This window comes from Oncorhynchus mykiss, chromosome 10 (assembly GCF_057628025.1).
Source record: "Oncorhynchus mykiss isolate SJ-2025 chromosome 10, ASM5762802v1, whole genome shotgun sequence".
In the NCBI taxonomy this organism is placed as follows: domain Eukaryota; kingdom Metazoa; phylum Chordata; class Actinopteri; order Salmoniformes; family Salmonidae; genus Oncorhynchus; species Oncorhynchus mykiss.
In genome coordinates, this window is record NC_143031.1 from 10,345,208 (window position 1) to 10,365,848 (window position 20,641).

General features: G+C 42.5%; 2 protein-coding genes across 9 annotated transcripts in view; one reads left to right on the top strand and one right to left on the bottom strand.

Annotated features, from left to right (window-relative positions):
- Nucleotides 1-146: 146 nt before the first annotated feature.
- Nucleotides 147-9,235, bottom strand: LOC110533324 (ubiquitin-like domain-containing CTD phosphatase 1). Of its 7 annotated transcripts, none has more exons than XM_021617430.3 (11): nt 9,043-9,235; nt 8,410-8,586; nt 8,136-8,227; nt 7,847-7,932; nt 7,560-7,675; nt 7,255-7,353; nt 7,144-7,181; nt 6,780-6,878; nt 6,556-6,672; nt 2,543-2,670; nt 147-2,409 (listed from the first exon to the last, which is right to left on the bottom strand). In XM_021617430.3, exons 2-11 carry the CDS (start codon nt 8,561-8,563, stop codon nt 2,382-2,384), a joined length of 957 nt encoding a protein of 318 aa, XP_021473105.1. In that variant the 5' UTR covers nt 8,564-8,586; nt 9,043-9,235; the 3' UTR covers nt 147-2,381. The 7 variants fall into 7 exon arrangements, 6 of the variants coding, with proteins under 6 accessions (XP_021473105.1, XP_021473107.1, XP_090045057.1 ...); XM_021617432.3 differs by having other exon boundaries at nt 8,410-8,578; nt 9,043-9,219; XR_016484109.1 differs by having other exon boundaries at nt 2,176-2,409; nt 6,556-6,698.
- Nucleotides 9,236-10,937: 1,702 nt separating this feature from the next.
- LOC110533325 (RING finger protein 145) overlaps nt 10,938-20,641 on the top strand; it is a 31,178-nt gene continuing 21,474 nt past the window's right edge. The window contains exons 1-2 of one of the 2 annotated variants that reach the window (XM_036989676.2): nt 10,938-11,303; nt 13,023-13,239. In XM_036989676.2, coding sequence (XP_036845571.1) covers nt 13,056-13,239 — 184 coding nt within the window. In that variant the 5' untranslated portion in view covers nt 10,938-11,303; nt 13,023-13,055. The remainder of the gene's footprint in view (nt 11,304-13,022; nt 13,240-20,641) is intronic. The other variant, XM_090188927.1, reaches the window with a different exon arrangement.

Below are 20,641 nucleotides of genomic sequence, written 5' to 3' on the forward strand. Positions count from 1 at the left end.
ATTTGTTAGCCATACATCTGAATCTGCAAATCGTCATTTGTATATTTTTTTTAAATGATCACTTTAAGGCACTAGAATTAGTTTATTTTTTATAATGGTTACACTAATGTAACTGACTGTATAATAATCAGACTGGTAAAAGGAGCTTTTGTAGAAAACATTTTAATTTACAGTTGGGGATATGTTCACAGCAGTGTCCACTTGTTAAAACATGATTTATGTCAGACAACATGAACATCACATTAGTTGTGTCCTGTTGTGTAAAAGATGAGGAAGCCACGTTATTTGTAAAAGATGAGGAAGCCACGTTATTGTGAAGAAAACTGAGGTAACAATATGACAAAACCGACAACTAAACCAATAATAGGTTGAGTCTGTTAGATGACAATGTAATGTAAATGTAGAGCGGCTTCACTGCAGGTGGGTTGTACGTTTTAACATTCAAATATAACATATAGAAACAATAAAAACATGTTTTAAGTGCTGATGCTTAAACAACAGACATGATTTAGTATTGTCAGTCATCCACGTGTGTATTTCAGTGTCTGGGATGCAAGGGTAGATATACACAGCTTGTTAAATGTCATTGTAAATAACAATTTGTTCTTAACTGACATGTCTAGTTAAATAAAGGTTGAATAAATGATAGTACCTTCATTTAACAACTGAAAGCATATTTATACATTCACCTTTGATACCCAACAAGAAGGTAACAAAACATTGTTTACAAGAAAACAAAGTTGTAAGGAAGTCTGTGTAAAATAAATATTTGACAATCCAAAACAGATAGTTTAAAATATTATGTAAACCCCGACATGTATTGGTTTCCTCTGATAGCAGTTGATCTTCAGCTTATTGCATAACTCTGCAAGATGGCGTGAGAGAATGAACGCTCTAGTGTTACTGCCAAATGGATAAAGCAAATGGAAGCAAATATTGAATTGCTGTTCCTTTCAAAAGAGAAAACTAGTAAGGGATAAAAAGCTGTCTGACTCGATGCTCTGAACCATATCCCTTCTTCCAACTGAAAATATACAATTCTATTTACAAATAAACCTCATAACACCGGAGAACTCTGATCTGACTTTAGTGTCTAGCGCTTGGGCTGAGTCTGCCAAACAATGCCTTTAATTGCCCCCCCCCCCCCCACAAAAAAAAAAACGAAGTGCCTTTTCCCTATTTATTTTCAGTCACTCCACTACAACAACTATTGTTTGGTTCAGTGGACCTAACAATTGCCTGAGAATATGAAGGAAATGTTCAGTTCAAATCAAAGTTGTGTCAAATTAATAATATAAAAACACAGTGTAACCAGGTGCAGAGATATATTTGGTTTCCAGGCATAGCTGATGTCAACGGACAATGTGGAAAAACTAAAGACAGCCTGATGGACGTCGTCACCGGTCTCCTTCTGAAATGACCTGTGACCAGCAGCAGCATATGGACGTCACACTCCTAACAAAGGCCTAATACACCTCAGTGTCAAACCCTGCACTCGGTAACACTCAGTGACTGTGCCAGCTTCACTCAGTGACTGTGCCAGCTTCACTACATCTACTTGGTATGGTGGTGTCATAGAGGAGAGAGCTGCAAGCCAGGGGGAGAGGAGAGAGCCAGGAGAGAGAGCCAGGAGAAGAGGAGAGAGCCAGGAGAGAGAGCCAGGGGAAGAGGAGAGAGCCAGGAGAGAGAGCCAGGGGAAGAGGAGAGAGCCAGGAGAGAGAGCCAGGGGAAGAGGAGAGAGCCAGGAGAGAGAGCCAGGGGAAGAGGAGAGAGCCAGGAGAGAGAGCCAGGGGAAGAGGAGAGAGCCAGGAGAGAGAGCCAGGGGAAGAGGAGAGAGCCAGGAGAGAGAGCCAGGGGAAGAGGAGAGAGCCAGGAGAGAGAGCCAGGGGGAGAGGAGAGAGCCAGGAGCGAGAGCCAGGGGGAGAGGGGAGCGACAGGGGGAGAGACAGGGGGAGAGGAGAGCGACAGGGGGAGAGGAGAGCGACAGGGGGAGAGGAGAGCGCCGCAGGGGGAAGAGGAGAGAAAGAGAATACAGAACACTATCAGTACAGAACAAACTCATGTTCGTATAACTCTGAGGTTAAGTGTCATAGCAACAGATGACAGTCACTAATCTGAAAGAACGATTGGGTGAAACCTAACATAAAAACCATTGCATGTAAACTGAGTACTGATGGGTGTATAGTATTTACTGTCTCCCAGACTGAAGTCAACAGAGAAAGACATAGGATGAGGGAAGAACAGAAGTTTTTAAAAAAGCCAAACAATAGGAAACAGCTCCCAGTCAGAAACAGGCAGTAGTATTTTTGTGAGGGCTTGAGTGTCCAGCACTGTTCCTGGTTGAGGAATGACCATCCCTTCACACATCCACAACATTGCTCTCACTGGCTTTGTTTCTTTGCACGATACCTACAGACATACACCACAACACACCAATGGTCACAAAGTTATGATCATCCAGTAGAAAAAGGTCAGGACTGAAGCAGAAAAACAACAGAAACGTACGTTAAGATGAAGTTAGTTGCAGAATCAGTCACCTTACCTCTCCCAGTGCTTATGGTTGAGACCTGAGAAGTCCTCCAGTTTGGCAATCTCTTTAAGATACTGAGAGAGTTTGAAGAGCTCTTTGTCTTTCTCACGGTTTAAGTGCGCTTTCATGAATGGACGAATCTAAAGGGGGGGACATTGAAAATGGGTTGTGTCAAAATTAACACCATAATGACAGCTGACAACTCGAAGACTCAAGGAGGCTTTGGTAAGGTTACTTATTGAAAACTGACATTAAAACGCAGAGGGCTCTATTTTCATCTGGCCTTAAGCCATCACTATTGTCAAAACACATGCTAATTTGCAATCGACCTGTTAAAGCCTTCACACGTCTGTTTTCCAACCCTAGCCCAGGATTGGTAATGTACCTCTCTTATAGGAACTCTTGCGCTGAGGTGGGAGGGGTGGTAATATCTGAGGTGGAGGGAGGGGTGGTAATATCTGAGGTGGGAGGGGTGGTAATATCTGAGGTGGTGGGAGGGGTGGTAATATCTGAGGTGGGAGGGGTGGTAATATCTGAGGTGGTGGGAGGGGTGGTAATATCTGAGGTGGGAGGGGTGGTAATATCTGAGGTGGTGGGAGGGGTGGTAATATCTGAGGTGGTGGGAGGGGTGGTAATATCTGAGGTGGGAGGGGTGGTAATATCTGAGGTGGTGGGAGGGGTGGTAATATCTGAGGTGGGAGGGGTGGTAATATCTGAGGTGGTGGGAGGGGTGGTAATATCTGAGGTGGGAGGGGTGGTAATATCTGAGGTGGTGGGAGGGGTGGTAATATCTGAGGTGGTGGGAGGGGTGGTAATATCTGAGGTGGGAGGGGTGGTAATATCTGAGGTGGGAGGGGTGGTAATATCTGAGGTGGAGGGAGGGGTGGTAATATCTGAGGTGGAGGGAGGGGTGGTAATATCTGAGGTGGTGGGAGGGGTGGTAATATCTGAGGTGGTGGGAGGGGTGGTAATATCTGAGGTGGTGGGAGGGGTGGTAATATCTGAGGTGGTGGGAGGGGTGGTAATATCTGAGGTGGAGGGAGGGGTGGTAATATCTGAGGAGGAGGGAGGGGTGGTAATATCTGAGGTGGAGGGAGGGAGGGGTGGTAATATCTGAGGTGGAGGGAGGGAGGGGTGGTAATATCTGAGGTGGAGGGAGGGGTGGTAATATCTGAGGTGGAGGGAGGGGTGGTAATATCTGAGGTGGAGGGAGGGGTGGTAATATCTGAGGTGGAGGGAGGGGTGGTAATATCTGAGGTGGAGGGAGGGGTGGTAATATCTGAGGAGGTGGGAGGGGTGGTAATATCTGAGGTGGAGGGAGGGGTGGTAATATCTGAGGTGGTGGGAGGGGTGGTAATATCTGAGGTGGTGGGAGGGGTGGTAATATCTGAGGTGGAGGGAGGGGTGGTAATATCTGAGGAGGTGGGAGGGGTGGTAATATCTGAGGAGGTGGGAGGGGTGGTAATATCTGAGGTGGTGGGAGGGGTGGTAATATCTGAGGTGGTGGGAGGGGTGGTAATATCTGAGGTGGTGGGAGGGGTGGTAATATCTGAGGTGGTGGGAGGGGTGGTAATATCTGAGGTGGAGGGAGGGGTGGTAATATCTGAGGTGGAGGGAGGGGTGGTAATATCTGAGGTGGGAGGGGTGGTAATATCTGAGGTGGAGGGAGGGGTGGTAATATCTGAGGTGGTGGGAGGGGTGGTAATATCTGAGGTGGAGGGAGGGGTGGTAATATCTGAGGAGGAGGGAGGGGTGGTAATATCTGAGGTGGAGGGAGGGGTGGTAATATCTGAGGTGGAGGGAGGGGTGGTAATATCTGAGGTGGTGGGAGGGGTGGTAATATCTGAGGTGTGTTCTTAAAATCATACGCCAAATTCAGGCAGCGCTGGTGCTGATATTTAAAACCCAACCAAAATGTGGTCTTAGTGGTAACGATGGCTGGACTTACAGCGCTACGATAGCGTTACGTTAGGTTTGTTAAAATAGCCCAGACTCTCAAACAAACGCTGGTCTCTTAGAATGGCCGGCCATCACATTTGAGCAAATATTACGCCAGTCTCTAATTAGTGTCAGGGTCCATAGAAGTGTAATTACACGTGTGGACATTATACTGGCCTGCTCCAGTGGATTCCACAGCACCTCGGTCAATACACACGTCTGTCCATGTAACCAGTGAGGAGAGCTGACTAGTTCTCTCCTTTAGTGACATTTTTGCAACGCGTTCATAAATGCAATATGTGTTCTAAGTATCAAACTGAACTGATGGACGACAATGTGGTTATCAACCAGTAGAGTAAAAAACCCTCATCATAACGGGGTGAGCTGGTCTCTCGCCCTCCCTTTTTATCCTCCATCCAGAAAGTACCACGACCTCAGAAACGGAGCACATTTTACTCAAGACTATTGAAAGTAGCTGGCGACTGGAACGAGCTGCAACAAACACTCAAAAGGGACAGTTTTATCTCAGTCTCTTCATTCAAAGACTCAATCAAGGACACTCTGACTGACAGCTGTGGCTGCTTCGCGTGATGTATTGTTGTCGCTACCTTCTTGCCCTTTGTGCTGTTGTCTGTGCCCAATAATGTTTGTGCCATGTTTTGTTCTGCTACCATGTTGTGTTGCTACCATGTTGTGCTGCTACCATGTTGTGTTGCTACCATGTTATTACCATGTTGTGTTGCTACCATGTTGTGCTGCTACTATGTTGTGTTGCTACCATGTTATTACCATGTTGTGTTGCTACCATGTTATTGTCATGTTGTGTTGCTACCATGTGACTGTCATGTTGTGTTGCTACCATGTTACTGTCATGTTGTGTTGCTACCATGTTACTGTCATGTTGCTACCATGTTACTGTCATGTTGTGTTGCTACCATGCTGAGTTGTCATCTGTTGCTGCCGTGCTGTTGTTGTCTTAGTTCTCTCTTTATGTAGTGTTGTCTCTCTTGTCGTGATGTAGGTTGTCACACACACACACACACACACACACACACACACAATATTTATTTTAAATCCCAGCCCCCGTCCCCACAGGAGGTCTTTTGGTAGGACGTCATTGTAAATAAGATGTTTTTCTTAACTGACTTGCCTAGTTAAATATATTTTTAAATGCACACCTCCAATGGTAATAAATGCCGTGTCAAACAACCGCAAGTGAAGCAAAGAAACACCATGTATGAACACATCTATGTAATGTAAGTTCTAGCAGAACACATCTATGTAATGTAAGTTCTAGCAGAACATATCTATGTAATGTAAGTTCTAGCAGAACATATCTATGTAATGTAAGTTCTAGCAGAACATATCTATGTAATGTAAGTTCTAGCAGAACATATCTATGTAATGTAAGTTCTAGCAGAACATATCTATGTAATGTAAGTTCTAGCAGAACATATCTATGTAATGTAAGTTCTAGCAGAACATATCTATGTAATGTAAGTTCTAGCAGAACATATCTATGTAATGTAAGTTCTAGCAGAACACATCTATGTAATGTAAGTTCTAGCAGAACACATCTATGTAATGTAAGTTCTAGCAGAACACATCTATGTAATGTAAGTTCTAGCAGAACATATCTATGTAATGTAAGTTCTAGCAGAACATATCTATGTAATGTAAGTTCTAGCAGAACATATCTATGTAATGTAAGTTCTAGCAGAACATATCTATGTAATGTAAGTTCTAGCAGAACATATCTATGTAATGTAAGTTCTAGCAGAACATATCTATGTAATGTAAGTTCTAGCAGAACATATCTATGTAATGTAAGTTCTAGCAGAACATATCTATGTAATGTAAGTTCTAGCAGAACATACCCGTGTAATGTAAGTTCTAGCAGAACATACCCATGTAATGTAAGTTCTAGCAGAACATATCTATGTAATGCAAGTTCTAGCAGAACATATCTATGTAATGTAAGTTCTAGCAGAACATATCTATGTAATGTAAGTTCTAGCAGAACATATCTATGTAATGTAAGTTCTAGCAGAACATACCTATGTAATGTAAGTTCTAGCAGAACATACCTTCAGGCCGTTCTGTGGGTTCATTAGGAAATTTCTGCCAATGTCGTCAAACATGATAGTGTTCCTCTTGCTGTAGAACTCACTGTACTTTCCCCATATCACCCCAAGAGGCTTCACCTGTAACACATCCATCACAACACTGTCTGGAGACAGTTCGTTCAGGCAACTGGGACATGAATCAGTGGGATTGAGGAGGTTGTCTGCTCCAGTGTAGGCCCACTCACCTCCACTACACCCCTCTTAGGCGTGTGCACGGTGATCATGGCTGCACTGTCCAGCATGAAGGTGATCTTGTAGTTAGGGTTGTCTGTCACTCCCAGCTCCTGAGAAACCAGAGGGCACGGTGAGACAGTCACATACACCACAACAGGAAGGCAACATCTGATCTGACATTCTATACTACAGGTCAATACCACATATTAAATCATTGCTGCTCAATATGCATGTGTATAGTGCTCTCAATTGAAGTTTACATTTTGTGAAAAATATTTTTGGGGAAACACTGCCTCTTTCTGGCCATGAAGAGTCAACAAATTGAGACTGATAAAAAAATAAATAATAATAAATTTATCAGAAGGGAATACTTACTTTCATTTTAGCATCAATCCACTTCATACTCGTGGCAGCTAGAACAAATTAAACACAAATTAGGGCCAGTTAACTTCAACTGTACATCAAAACAAGCAGTTTGGTACTTACACCAGATGACGATGTCATAGTCCTCATACGCCGAGGTCAGGAACTCATGGAGAAAAGGCCTCATGAGCTCCTGTCCCGTCTCGGCACATGACTTGTGATCTGGAATGAAACAAATCACAGAGAAACATGCTCAAACGTGTGGAAAAAAGCACAGCATAAGGACAAGAGTATAACATCTTTCAATAATATTCTACATTCTTAAAAATCGAAAATATGTTTCATATTTAGAAAATGGTGAAATGATTAAATCACTTAACTAGGCAAACAGCAGTGCCCAGTGTAGTTTTAATAGTCTTCTTACTCACCAAACAACGTGTAGTCCACATCTAGTACCAACAGACTCTTTCCTTCCCTGGGTGGGTTCATCCCCTCCACTTTGTAGTCTTTCACACGGCGGGCTATCTTGGCCAAGTTCTCCTCTCTAAAGAAAACAAAAAAGGGCATTTTAAGTTAAAACAAGACATTGGACTGACTATGTGATCTTAGAAAACATATCGTAGAGTGCCAAGCGAAGTTGGAGCCGAATCAATTCATTACTTGTGTGACTGAAACTACGGTATAAATGATTTGGATCCGCAAAGTCCTACTGCACCTGTTCTGTACTTCAATCACCTCTTCTTCAATGTCAAAGTCATTGACAACGTCATCATTCTCCGGGGGAGGTGCTAAAACGTCTTCCTTCACAAAACAAAACAATTGGGTGTTATGAGGCCTAGGTCTTTGACATGCTAAAGTTAGAAACATCAACACTATACAAGTCCGTGCTTGTTGTGACATTGCTTCTGGTAAACAGCTGGAAGCAGGCTTCACCAATCACAGTCCTAGATGTGGAATGGTTCACCATACTGTTTAGTACAAGAGCAGAAGAAAGAGGAACCCACCAGACTCTCCTCCCTGCTGCCCATCATCATGATCTTGGTATTGGGTTTCAGCTTTAGTGAACCAAGCTTCACTTGGTCCTCTGCTGGTTTGCCTGGGAGAGAGACAGAACCATTAAGACTGATGAATCAGATATCCAGACAACCCAGAAAGGGTCAGAAATCCACAACGGTGTGAAGCTGAGAGGGAAATACTTCCATACAATATGTGCTGCACGTGCCAATTAACTCTCAAATGCAGTAAAACAGTTATTGGCTTTTACAGATGGGTTTTTACCTTTGACCTTTAATCCTAGGAGTTTCTGCCTCTCTGGGAGAACCCCTGTCAGGGACTTGATGGACTGCTTGAGGTCCAGCACAGTGTCCTCTTCGGAGAGTGTCCTGATAGAGTACTCCTGCCCTCCCCATTTAATGATCACAGACACAGACATGCTGGCGCGAACCTCCTGCAACACTTGTACGAGATCAGAATAATAACTCCCAGCTAGCTACACATCCGGAAAACATAACAGCAAAGCAATCTTATTGGAGATTCATTGCTTCCAGTACTTTGCAATGAAAACAAGTTATAAATTAAGTTGAATATGGCTACCATATAGTTTGTTAGTTAGCTACCTAGGTTAGGGTTGGCCTAGTATTATCTTCGTAGATAGATTCAGCTCACGCCATTCAGTAAATTAGCTAGCTAGCAAACGTTAGCAAGCTAGTTATTATCCGCAATTTATCAAATCACTCAGATGCAATCTGATCAAATGATGATTGAAAAAAATGTACATCATATCTGGCATTACTAAGAAAAAAAATGACTTGATTCATCCAGATCGAGCTAGCTAGCAAGCTAAATCGATGGCCTGCCAGCCATGGACTGTTATTTATACAAGAGTCAAGACAATCAGATGCGCATTCATACCTAAAAAATTGCGGTGTGCCACAATTCCCTTCGTTTCTGTGGTGCGCAGGAACACGTGCTACGAAGTATAATAACTGTGTAAAGTAAGTGCTTTCTTAAAACTCAGTTTCATTCAGTGTTGTTTAATAATCAGCAGTCGTTTCTGTCGCCCGGTTTGTTACCAAGCGCGCTTCGTTTATAACTTCCTGTGGGTGGTGTACTACTAAAATACCGACAGATGGAGACAAATAGCAAGGTTCAATAGCCAGCGCTTGCAAATGCATTGATTTATCCCATTTTTAACTACACAGTCACCGAATAATAGACTTGAAGTTATATAGATTCACCGAAATGTAGGCTTTGTGCTGTAGTATGTAATTTTATTTTGTCTAAAAAGTGACATTTATTTTCAACTCTATCGAAGTATTTTAGAGCCCTTCAATCATGTTTCTCAGTTCCATTACATTACACATAAGAGTCATTGGACAGAAGGCGTCTTCTCACGGCCGGCCGCTCATTAGACAGGATTATGAGGGCGGCATTTTCTGAGCTAAACAGACCAAGACGCACCTCCAACAACACATACAACCTCACATAATACTGTCCAAAAACTATTACAATTTCTCTTAACCAGTGGCATATGGGCTTTTTAGGTGAGAGCTGATGCCTCCCTGTGATAAGCAGGGCCCACTTTGTCAAAAGCAGGAATGGGTAATATTTTGCATGTCCATTCCCAGTGCTCCCCTCTAGGGTGAATTTGGAGACTCATCGCTGCAACTCCACCAACGTTTTGTCAAAAAAATGTACCTAACATAAATCCTGTAGCACATATAGGATATGGCAGAAATAGTATGTGACCTTTTCTGTAGCCTACAGGTTAGAGATAAAAATGGATGACAATGTAATGAGACGGACACTGTTTACATCATGCAGGTTTCTTCGATCAAATAGCCTAACCTAAACGGCGCTCAATCAAACAAACATGCGAAGTCATGTTAACAAACATATCCTAAAAACTGGACAGGTGGAAGTAAAATGGACAATATGAAATGGACCAATCACAACTGTGATCAGTGGTTTCAAATGGACCAATCACAACTGTGATCAGTGGTTTCAAGTTTGTATCCATCCATTTTTGACAAGCTGATCATAGTGAAAAAAAATATACCTCTGCATTTCCCGTTGTGTAAACACACTGCACAAATAATCATAATAACTCCTGATAAAGTTGGGTAGCTGATATTCAGAGATTAAATTGCCAAATTGATTCATTATAAGAATCAGGACTAATAAACCAATGCAACAGTGGGCCTACCACGTGGATGGGCATTCATAAAAATCAATTTCTGGCAGATATGGTAGGCTACACTCCAGTAAGCGCGAGCTGATGTCTTTTTTCTGGTGTTTGACAAAAGGTATATACCCATATAGATGGGTGATCATACAATTCAATTTCAGGCAACACTCTAGGCATCTCAGTAAGCATGGACCGACGCTGACGTCTTTTGGACATCTTTGTTTTGGTGGAGTCCAGAACGGCCTTGATTTCCACATCCACGGACATTGATTTTTGGTCCGGACCGGAAATAAGCTTTTTGTGCATCTGGAAAATGTATGGGATCTTTTATTTCAGTTTATGAAACATGGGACCAGCACTTTACATGCTGCGTTTATATTTTTGTTTAGTGTAGCATGCTCATAATGGAAGAAGGCCGCCAGAAACGTGTTGTCACTGAAAAATAATGTTGGCTGCAACTGTGATAAAGCCATTAAAACAGAATACAGTCTTTTACTTTCGGCTTCAAACTGCTGAATATACAACATTTTTGGTAAATGTAGGCGAATTATTAGAACGACATTCAATTAAATGGCAGAGCGATTCAATTCCATCTGTAATTACCTGATTCCAGAGGTCTAGGCGTATCCCAGATGAGACGCCTAGACCTCTGGAATCAGCTTGCTCTCAAATCGTATTTTCTGTTGAGCATTGCAAACGTAACGAACAAATTTAGAAGCTGTTGACAATAAAATAAAATAAATACAGCATCTCTCTCAGCCCAGCCAGGGGTTGTTCTCTAATTAAGAGCTGCGGCGCATGCGCAATAGCCACGTCTTCATTATGAAGCCGTTACCTGGCTAAGTGAGACGAGAGCTGACGGTTCGACCCACGGATAAAATGACACCGTTTAAACCGTTCATTTGGGAGACGCCTAGTTAAAGAACATGTTTGATATTCGACCGGAGAAACATCATCAAATTGAGTTTAACGTCGTTCTCGCAATGTAGGTTCTTTGCTTTTTCCGTGGGGACAACGTTGATAACGCGACAGCAAGCTAACTTAGCTAGCTACACGTCACATGCGGTGATAAGGCGTGACTAGCAATGCTTCTAGCCAACTGTTGCTAACTTAGATTAATTTTTATCGTGAGCAGCTGTTGATGTTACGTTTTTAGTTTGCTAACTATGCATGTTGGTACTTTCCATTACAAACATATGGTATTGCTAACGTTAACTAGCTAGTTTAGGATGTTTTTAGCAGCTAGCTAATGTTAGCTATTGACGTGTCGTTAGCTAGATGGCATCCAGTGCAGTTTTCTGAGTCCTACCTCTGCCCATCCGCTATGCTAACATATTTGATGCAGTCACTTTTAGCATATTGTCTCATTTTACGACCCGACAAAAATGAACATGATTGTTACATAACATAATTGACAATGAGATTATGATAAAGATGTGATTATTCATCACCCTTCTTGGGCTAACGTTAGGCGATGTAACTAAAGTTAATGTCATGACGCTCAGAGCCAAGCCACAACAAGCCATTCATGTAGCGTAGTTAGACGCCGAGTTAAGTTTGAATCGCTTTAATAACGTCACCTTCAACAAAACGTGATCCTGTAACTGGTGGTAACTGGTGGTAATATAACCGAAATGACGTGAAATACAGTCATGTAATCATAATTAGAAGTGGTCACGTTAGCTAATAAGACGTTTCCGGACAGTCAGTCATGACTGATAAATGTGAACTCCAAAGTGATGTAGCTAACGTTAGCTAGCCAGTTTACTCACAAATACTGTGTTTAAACTATTATTATTTTATTTTATTACCGTGGACTATCTGAAAATGAGGGCCAGGGGGGATGGGATCTCGAAGATCTATTGAATCAGTTCTATATGTAATTCTATGGGATATACCCAACATCAGTGTCTTGTCTTTATTATCATGTTTTTTACGTGATGGGTCAACAACCAATCTGTAATACAGATCGTGTGAAAGGGTGAAGGCAAGCAGCATCATGATCATAGGCCTTACTAACTTTCGGCTATGGAAGGAATGTTTACAGTAGTTCAGGTGGATGCAGGGACCAGTTGGGATGCTTGGCTGTGTGGCAAATGGATAACATTTCATTTTCATTCACATTGATCCTGCTCAACCAAGCATGTAGGATTCTTGGGAAAATAGCTCACAATGTAGACTCATAGTGAGAGGTGACAATAAATGAAATGCAGAAATTCACATTTATTTTTTGTCAGCAAATTACTTTTACTACATCTATATTCCCATAAGTCTTTTTCCTTTCAAAAATGTTTTTATTGTGAAAGTGACATCTGGCCCCATGTTACCTAATATGGTCTCATTGCCTGTACTTCAGGCTTGACTTGTGGAATTACAACACTTTCTGTACAGGCATTTTTAGTGTATATAGTTCCTTCCTGCCTCGTTAGACTCGATTTGTCTGAACATGCAGACAGAGACTTGAAGTGTTAACAGTTCTTCTTGGTCAAATACAACTGTGTTTATCTATCCTTTACAGCAACTTGTGCATGCCTACCTGGGAATGGGTTTATGAAACACCACATCGGTGAATCTATGGAATTGGAGCTCTGAGAAAATAATTTTGCTGTTTAATAAAAACAAGTATTTAGCCTACATGTTATAGCACTTGAGACTTCTCACCTTTTGCTTTCTTCTCCCTACTCCTTATCCCCCCCTTGTCCAGTCTTAGTAGGTTGTAGCGTGCTGTGTCAGGGCCATGGCATTGAAGGACAAGCTGGAAGCGGTGCTGAACGTGGGGCTGCGTGTCCCCAGCATCATGCTGCTGGAGATACTCTACCGCTGGGATGTCAGCTCCTTCTTCCAGAAGATCCAGAGGAGCAGTCTCAACAACAACCCCCTCTTCCAGTACAAGTACCTGGCTCTCTACCTGCACTATGTAGGTCAGTATCTCGCGCGCGCACACACACCCCTCACCTTTTTCAGTGCTACTGCAATTGGTCCTGCCTTTTCTGCAGCCTTTTAAGTTCTCATTTTATAGCAACTGTACATTTTTAAGCAGCACATTTTGACAAATGCACCCATACACTTACAATACATTTCTATTGGTCCGTCTTATGATAAACATATTTTAAACTGGTTTCCCCCCCCCCAAGGTAAATGTAATGCTTACTAATGAATTTAATGGTGTTGTAAATGTCAGATTAGTTGTGAATTTTCTTGGCTACTACAGAAGTTTGCACTTTTTTTGAGTGGCCATGAACTTTTCATGAACTGTTAAAGGGGCAGTGCCGTTAATATGATTTTCCTAGATAAATAGATGGCTCTTACACAAAATGGGAATGATCTATTTGAATAAGAGAAATGCCTGGAATTTCAGCCAGTTCAGGAGGGATGGAGTTTTTGGCCCAGATCATAGTGTCACAATCCGATCTTATTATAATAGACCAATGACCATTCAGGGGTGTGCTCTAAACCATCCTATCAGCCAATCAGGGATGGAAATTCCTAATTTGTTCTTCTAACAGCCACACAATCAGACAGAGCATTTCAAGGGTCGAAGAAGGCTCAGGGAAATGAATTATACAAAATATCTTTAAGTTATTTTCATTAAATTAACAGTGATTTTATTAGACATACAGTGATTTTTAAAAAGACTGCTTTGGGGGCTTTTCACCTCAGAGTAGATGAACTCTCCTGTGACACTGTGAAGAATAAAAACTATCACATTCATAACAAACACTGTACACTACGATGATCATATCCAAACTATCAAACAGGCTTGCAGTGTTAGCCAATAGTTCAGCACTACACCCAAAATAATCTATCGCTAGTGTGCCCTGACCAGGAAAAACACTGCAGTCGTAGCCTGTAACTAGGTCCCTGTTTTTCATGCTTGGTTCTCATCCATAGAATGTCATTTATGGAATACATTAATATAGTTTGTGTTCAGCAGTTTTGAACCTACTGAGTCTTGAATTGTCTTGCTTTGTGTTTTATAAATGTTTTCGGGTTCAAAGCTGAGACGTGATAAAATGAATGATACAAAGGATGACTGACATTGTTTGTACTCGGAATTTGCATCATGGCTGTAATGTCTATGATTCATGCATGTCAGCATCACCTCTGCAATTTATACAGGTGAATTTTGTATTCATAATGGCATATTAACACAGACACACAATACTGCTAATTTTGGGCTCCCGAGTGGCACGGCGGTCTAAGGCACTGCATTTCAGTGCTAGAGGCGTCACTACAGACCCTGGTTTGATTTGAGGCTGTATCACAACCGGCTGTGTTTGGGAGGCCCATAGGACGGCAGCTGTGAGTGTTTCTGGGTTAAGAGCTTTGCACACCTGGATTGTACAATATTTGCACAGTCTTTTTACAATTCTTTAAGCTCTGTCAAGTTGGTGGTTGATCATTGCTAGAGACAGCCATTTTCAAGTCTTTCCATAGATTTTCAAGTACGTTTAAGTTGAATATGTAACTAGGCCACTCGGACATTCAATTTCATCTTGGTATGCACCTCCAGTGTAGATTTGGTCATGTGTTTTTAGGTTATTGTCCTGCTGAAGGGTGAATTTGTGTCTGTTGGAAAGCAGACTGAACCAGGTTTTCCTCTAGGATTTTGCCCATGCGTAGCTCTATTCTGTTTCTTTTTTATCCTAAACTCCCTAGTCCTTGCCGATGACAAGCATACCCATAACATGATGCAGTCACCACCTTGCTTGAAAATATGAAGTGGTGCTGTGTTGGATTTGTCCCAAACAACAATTTTTATTCAGGACATGATGTTAATTTCTTTGCCACCTTTTATTTTTTTCTATACATGCTTCCTTCTTTTCACTCTTGTCATTTAGGTTCGTATTGTGGAGTAATTACAATGTTGATCTATCTTCAGTTTTCTCACAGCCATTAAACTCTAACTACTTTAAAGTCACCATTGGCCCCATAGTGAAATCCCTGAGTGGTTTTCTTTCTCTCGGGCAACTGAGTTAGGAAGGACGCCTGTATCTTTGTAGTGACTTGGTGTATTGATACACCATCCAAAGTGTAATTCAAATTTTATTGGTCACATATGTGTTAAGCACATGTTATTGCGAGTGTAGCGAAATGCTTGTGTTTCTAGTTCCGACAGTGCAGCAACCTCTAACAAGTAATATCGAACAATTTCACAACAAATACCTAATACAAACACATCTAAGTAAAGAACTGGAATTAAGAATATACATATCTGGATGAGCAATGTCAGTGGCATAGACTAAGATACAGTAAACACGAAATGAGTAATCCAATATATGTAAACATTAAAGTGACTAGTGTTCCATTTATTAAAGTGGCCAATGATATCAAGTCTGTGTATATAGGCAGCAGCCTCTAATGGCTAATTAACAGTCTGATGGCCTTGAGATAGAAGCTGTTTTTCAGTCTCTCGGTCCCCGCTTTGATGCACCTGTACTGACCTCGCTAGTGGTTAGAGCGTTGGGGCCAGTAACCGAAAGGTTGCTTGATCAAATCCCCCGCCTGACAAGGTACAAATCTGTCGTTTTGCCTGTGAGGAAGACACTTAACCAATTGTTCCAGGGGGTGCCCGACTACGTGGATGTCAATTATGGCAGCCCCCCCGGTACCTCTGATTCAGAGAGCTTGGGTTAAATACAGAATACAGTTTTCAGTTGTAGGCATTCAGTTAAACAACTGACTAGCTATTCCCCTTTTGGATGATAGCGGTGTGAACAGGAAGTGGCTCTGGTGGTTGTTGTCCTTCCTTCCTGTGACGTCGGGTGCTGTACGTGTAATTAACTTCCCCCATGCTTAAAGGGATATTACATTTTTACACATCTACCAATTGGTGCCCTTTGCGAGGCATTGGAAAAACTCCCTGGCCTTCGTGTTTTGAAATTCACTGCTCTACTAAGGGACCTTACAGATAATTGTATATGTGGGGTACAGAGATGAGGTAGTCGTTCAATAATAGTGTTAAACATGATTTTTGAACACAGTGAGTCCATGCAACTTATTCTGTGACTTGTTAAGCACAGTGAACTGATTTAGGCTTTCCATAACAGGTGTTGAATAGTTGTTTTGTACTAGACATTTCATCTTGAAATGTATTACTTTGTGAATAGTTCTAAGAACATAATTCTACTTTTACATTATGGAGTAGTGTGTGTGTGTGTGTGTAGGCCAGTGAGTCAGTTTAATCCATTTTAAATTAGGCTGTAACACAATGAAATGTGGGAATAGTAGCAGGGGGTGTGTGTGTGTGTGTGTGTGTGAATACTTTCTGAAGACACTGTATGTGCAGGTGGGCCTGAGGAGATTGAGAGATGGACTTTGCTGCAGCAGTTAGACTAGTCTGTTTAATAGATTAACTACGTAGCCAATTCAAAACATATAGTGTACCCTGACTAGTTTTCACAGCATCTATTAATGTCATCGTCCTGTCCGATGTTCTACACTTTTCTACCGGCACTCGCAAATTGATAAACAGGAGCATTAATAAACCAATACCAAATAAGTGCTTCATATTGGCAGTTGATGAAAAAATCTGACACTGTTGGAAAAACTGTGATTCCCTTCAATTCATCATTGGCCATGTCATTCTGACAACATTAGCCAATCAGAATATTTCTATCATGATGTCAATAGAGCTCCCCAGAAACTTGACTGAAGTTTGTAGATTAACTTGTCTTAGTTGCCTTTTTGTGGGTGTGAAATGGTTTTGTTAATCTAATGCGGTGTAAATGCTTGAGTTGAAAATTACCAGTCACTTGTCATTTTCCAAAGCTCTCCAGTAACCTCTTCATACGCCACACAAAGGAGTGGTTTGTTATTCGTCCTTATCTCTGGGCACGAAGCCAGACAGCTTTAATTCTTCTCCTGTCTGTCCTCCTGTCTGTCTGTCTAAAGCTAGATGAATAGGCTGTGCGGAACAGGCTAGAACATGTTTTTGTTAGCTCTACCCCCCCCTGTAGCATAAAACTAATTACCCCTTATTTCTCATGTAGGCTTACTTCCCTCTGAGGGGTAAGTAGCTCTTTGTGTAGATTGTGTGTGTGTGTGTATATATAGAGATTAACTTGTAAATAATCAAGATCCGCTATGTCCCGAGGGCTCCCTGTCCCGCTATGTCCCGAGGGCTCCCTGTCCCGCTATGTCCCGAGGGCTCCCTGTCCCGCTATGTCCCGAGGGCTCCCTGTCCCGCTATGTCCCGAGGGCTCCCTGTCCCGCTATGTCCCGAGGGCTCCCTGTCCCGCTATGTCCCGAGGGCTCCCTGTCCCGCTATGTCCCGAGGGCTCCCTGTCCCGCTATGTCCCGAGGGCTCCCTGTCCCGAGGGCTCCCTGTCCCGAGGGCTCCCTGTCCCGAGGGCTCCCTGTCCCGAGGGCTCCCTGTGCCGCTATGTCCCGAGGGCTCCCTGTGCCGCTATGTCCCGAGGGCTCCCTGTGCCGCTATGTCCCGAGGGCTCCCTGTCCCGCTATGTCCCGAGGGCTCTCTGTCCCGAGCATGGTCTTCCTTGAATCCTTCAATTGCTCGAATAAACCTCTTATTGCTGATAAATTCATTCTGCCTGATTCCTCAAACCAGTTTTCCTCGACACTTTGAAGTAGATTACTTCAGCCATTTTGATCCCTGATTTATTCAATGATGAACTTTATTCTATTGGCCTACAGACAAGTATTTGGTTGTAATTTTATAGGCCAACCATTCTCCATGAGACTTAAATGGGCAGTGTTGTATTTTGAGACAGGCTTGAATATGCCTGAAAGCCAATAGGCAGAGGGTAGCTTGTGTTTTTTTTAAAATCTGTTCTTAATATACGATAATTAATTGAAGTGGTTCCTTGCATCATACAACCCATTTTCCAGTCACCCTTTTGGTCCATGCATGATGTTAGACTTTGTGGTTGAGACAAGTTACTTGAGCTTTCAGACAAACAAAATCAGTCATACTTGGCTGATGCTTGTGTTTCAGACCAGAACAGAAAGGCCTGAGGTCATTAAGATGATAATGAATTAAACAGTGAAATGATGCCATAATTAAAGCATGGCCTGACCTTAAACATCTGCAATTGTCTACAGCCACTTTTTTTTTGTGTGTGTGTGTGTGTGTGTACTTTGTCATCATGGTGAAACGCCTCGGTCACATGTTCCTCTCCTTCCTTCTGCCTTAGAGCCTTTTTTCCACCATCCAAGACAAGTATTTTAAAGGGACTTTCCGTGATGCTCGGAGAGAAATAAGTCAATCTGGTCACAGCACCTCTGCTATTCCAGTTGGTATATTTTTACCTTAATGTGCGAAGAGGACTTAACCAATGATACTGTTTTGTGGTTTGGCATAGTGATCTGTACTGTACAAGGCATGGAGGATCCCATTATCAGCACGTCAGGCTGCTGGGTAATTGTGTAGTAGGTGGACAGTGTGAGCTATGGGGAGAAGCTGGCAGCAGGGTTGGGTGTGTGACTGACTTGTTTAGGCAGGCTAAAGGCTGTTGACTCACTTTGCTGGCCTAGCACCATGTTCTCTGTGTGTGTGTGTGGGCCTAGCGCCATGTTCTCTGTGTGTGTGTGGGCCTAGCGCCATGTTCTCTGTGTGTGTGTGGGCCTAGTGCCATGTTCTCTGTGTGTGTGTGGGCCTAGCACCATGCAGGGAGTAGGACTGAGAAGCTGTTTTCTTCCCAGGGGAGGAGCGTGGAGGAGGTACAGGCCATGATAACCAGCTTACAGACCATTAACACCATGTACTGCAGTCACTAGATAGATACGCTAATCATCAATGAGAATGACTTTTTCCTTACCTTTGTACTTTGTAAGCACACACTTTCTATGACCTCGCCAGGGGTGTGTTTGGGGTCTTGGTGGTCTTGGCTGAAGATGGTGGATGAGACGATGAGCTTGGTATTTGCTGATGAACACACTTGGCAGCAGAGCACCAGTTGACTGAACTGAACCTCTGTGTGTGTGTGTGTGTGTGTGTGTTTGTCTTGGGGAGAGAGGAAGGGAGAAAATATATTCTTCTGTGTTTTTAGGTTTCACCTAATATTTTGAATCTGAGGACTTTTGGCACTGTAGCAGCCTGTCTACAACCCTTTAGCTTGTGGGCAGGGAGCGCGTATCAGGGACTGCGTATTTGTACTGCCCCCACAGATGGTTCTATCACATCGGTCAACTCTTTGTCCTGTCTGCATGACTTTGCATAGCAAATTGCTGTGGATTAACGTCTCGTTAAACGCAAGGATTTTTCTGCCATTGATATGCTTAGCGGCCCGCACAAGAATAAGTCCAAACTGTGTAAAAAAAAAACTTAAAAAAAACAAAGATAATACAAAAAATGCAATCGGGATGGAAAAACGCTTTGTGTAAACTGAAACCAGGTATAAAGTTTGCTGAGAAGATAATGGACCTAATATATTTGAACTAACAATCATCAAAATAAAAGCTGGACGGTGGGGGAATAGAACATCTCCAAACCATTAAGCAGTATAGATTGTATGTTTAAGTTTTAAAAAACACGTTAGCCAAAATATGAAATAGCTGCAGGAAATTTGCTTTAAAACCTCAACCTTTTTAAAATAGATTTTTTAAATGGATAAATGTTTTTTTATTGCAGGAAGTTGGCGTAAATGCAAAAGATTCTCTACACCGCGAAGATAAGGGACCTCTAAAAATTGTCTCTAGAACTTTGCTGCACCTACAAGCCAACCGTGCCCCCTGCCACACCCCTGGTCACGCCCACCACCTAAACCCCTTTTTGACATAGAAACGAAAACAAACTCTAGCCCGTGTTGGCTTGCCTAATGTAATGCAGACATAGGAATAGGATGTGCTCTCTAACATACATGGCTGCTCCTGACTAATGGCCGGAAGGCTTCTTCTCTGTGCACAATTCAGATACTCGAGCCCGTCCCCACCCGTCACGGGCCGAGCTACATCACGAGGACCGTTCTACTAGTTTTATATGAAATAATGTGACATATCCCCAGGCACAGGATAGGAAATTACCTTTTACAGTCAGTTTATCATTTGTCTGTGCAACTCTTATATATTTACATTTTAGCAGAAGAGGGTGTAACGTTATATTATACTGATCAAAAATATAAACGCAACGATTTCAAAGATTTTACTGAGTTACAGTTCATTAGGCCCTAATCTATGGATTTCACATGACTGGAAATGCAGATATGCATCTGTAGGTCACCGATACCTTTTAACATAAAAAGGGAGTGTGGACAAAGTCCGGCTCTGGTGTGACACTCCTTCGCATAGAGTTACTCAGGCGGTTGGATGTGGCCCGTGGAATGTTGTCCCACTCCTCTTCAGTGGCTGTGTGAAGTTGCTGGA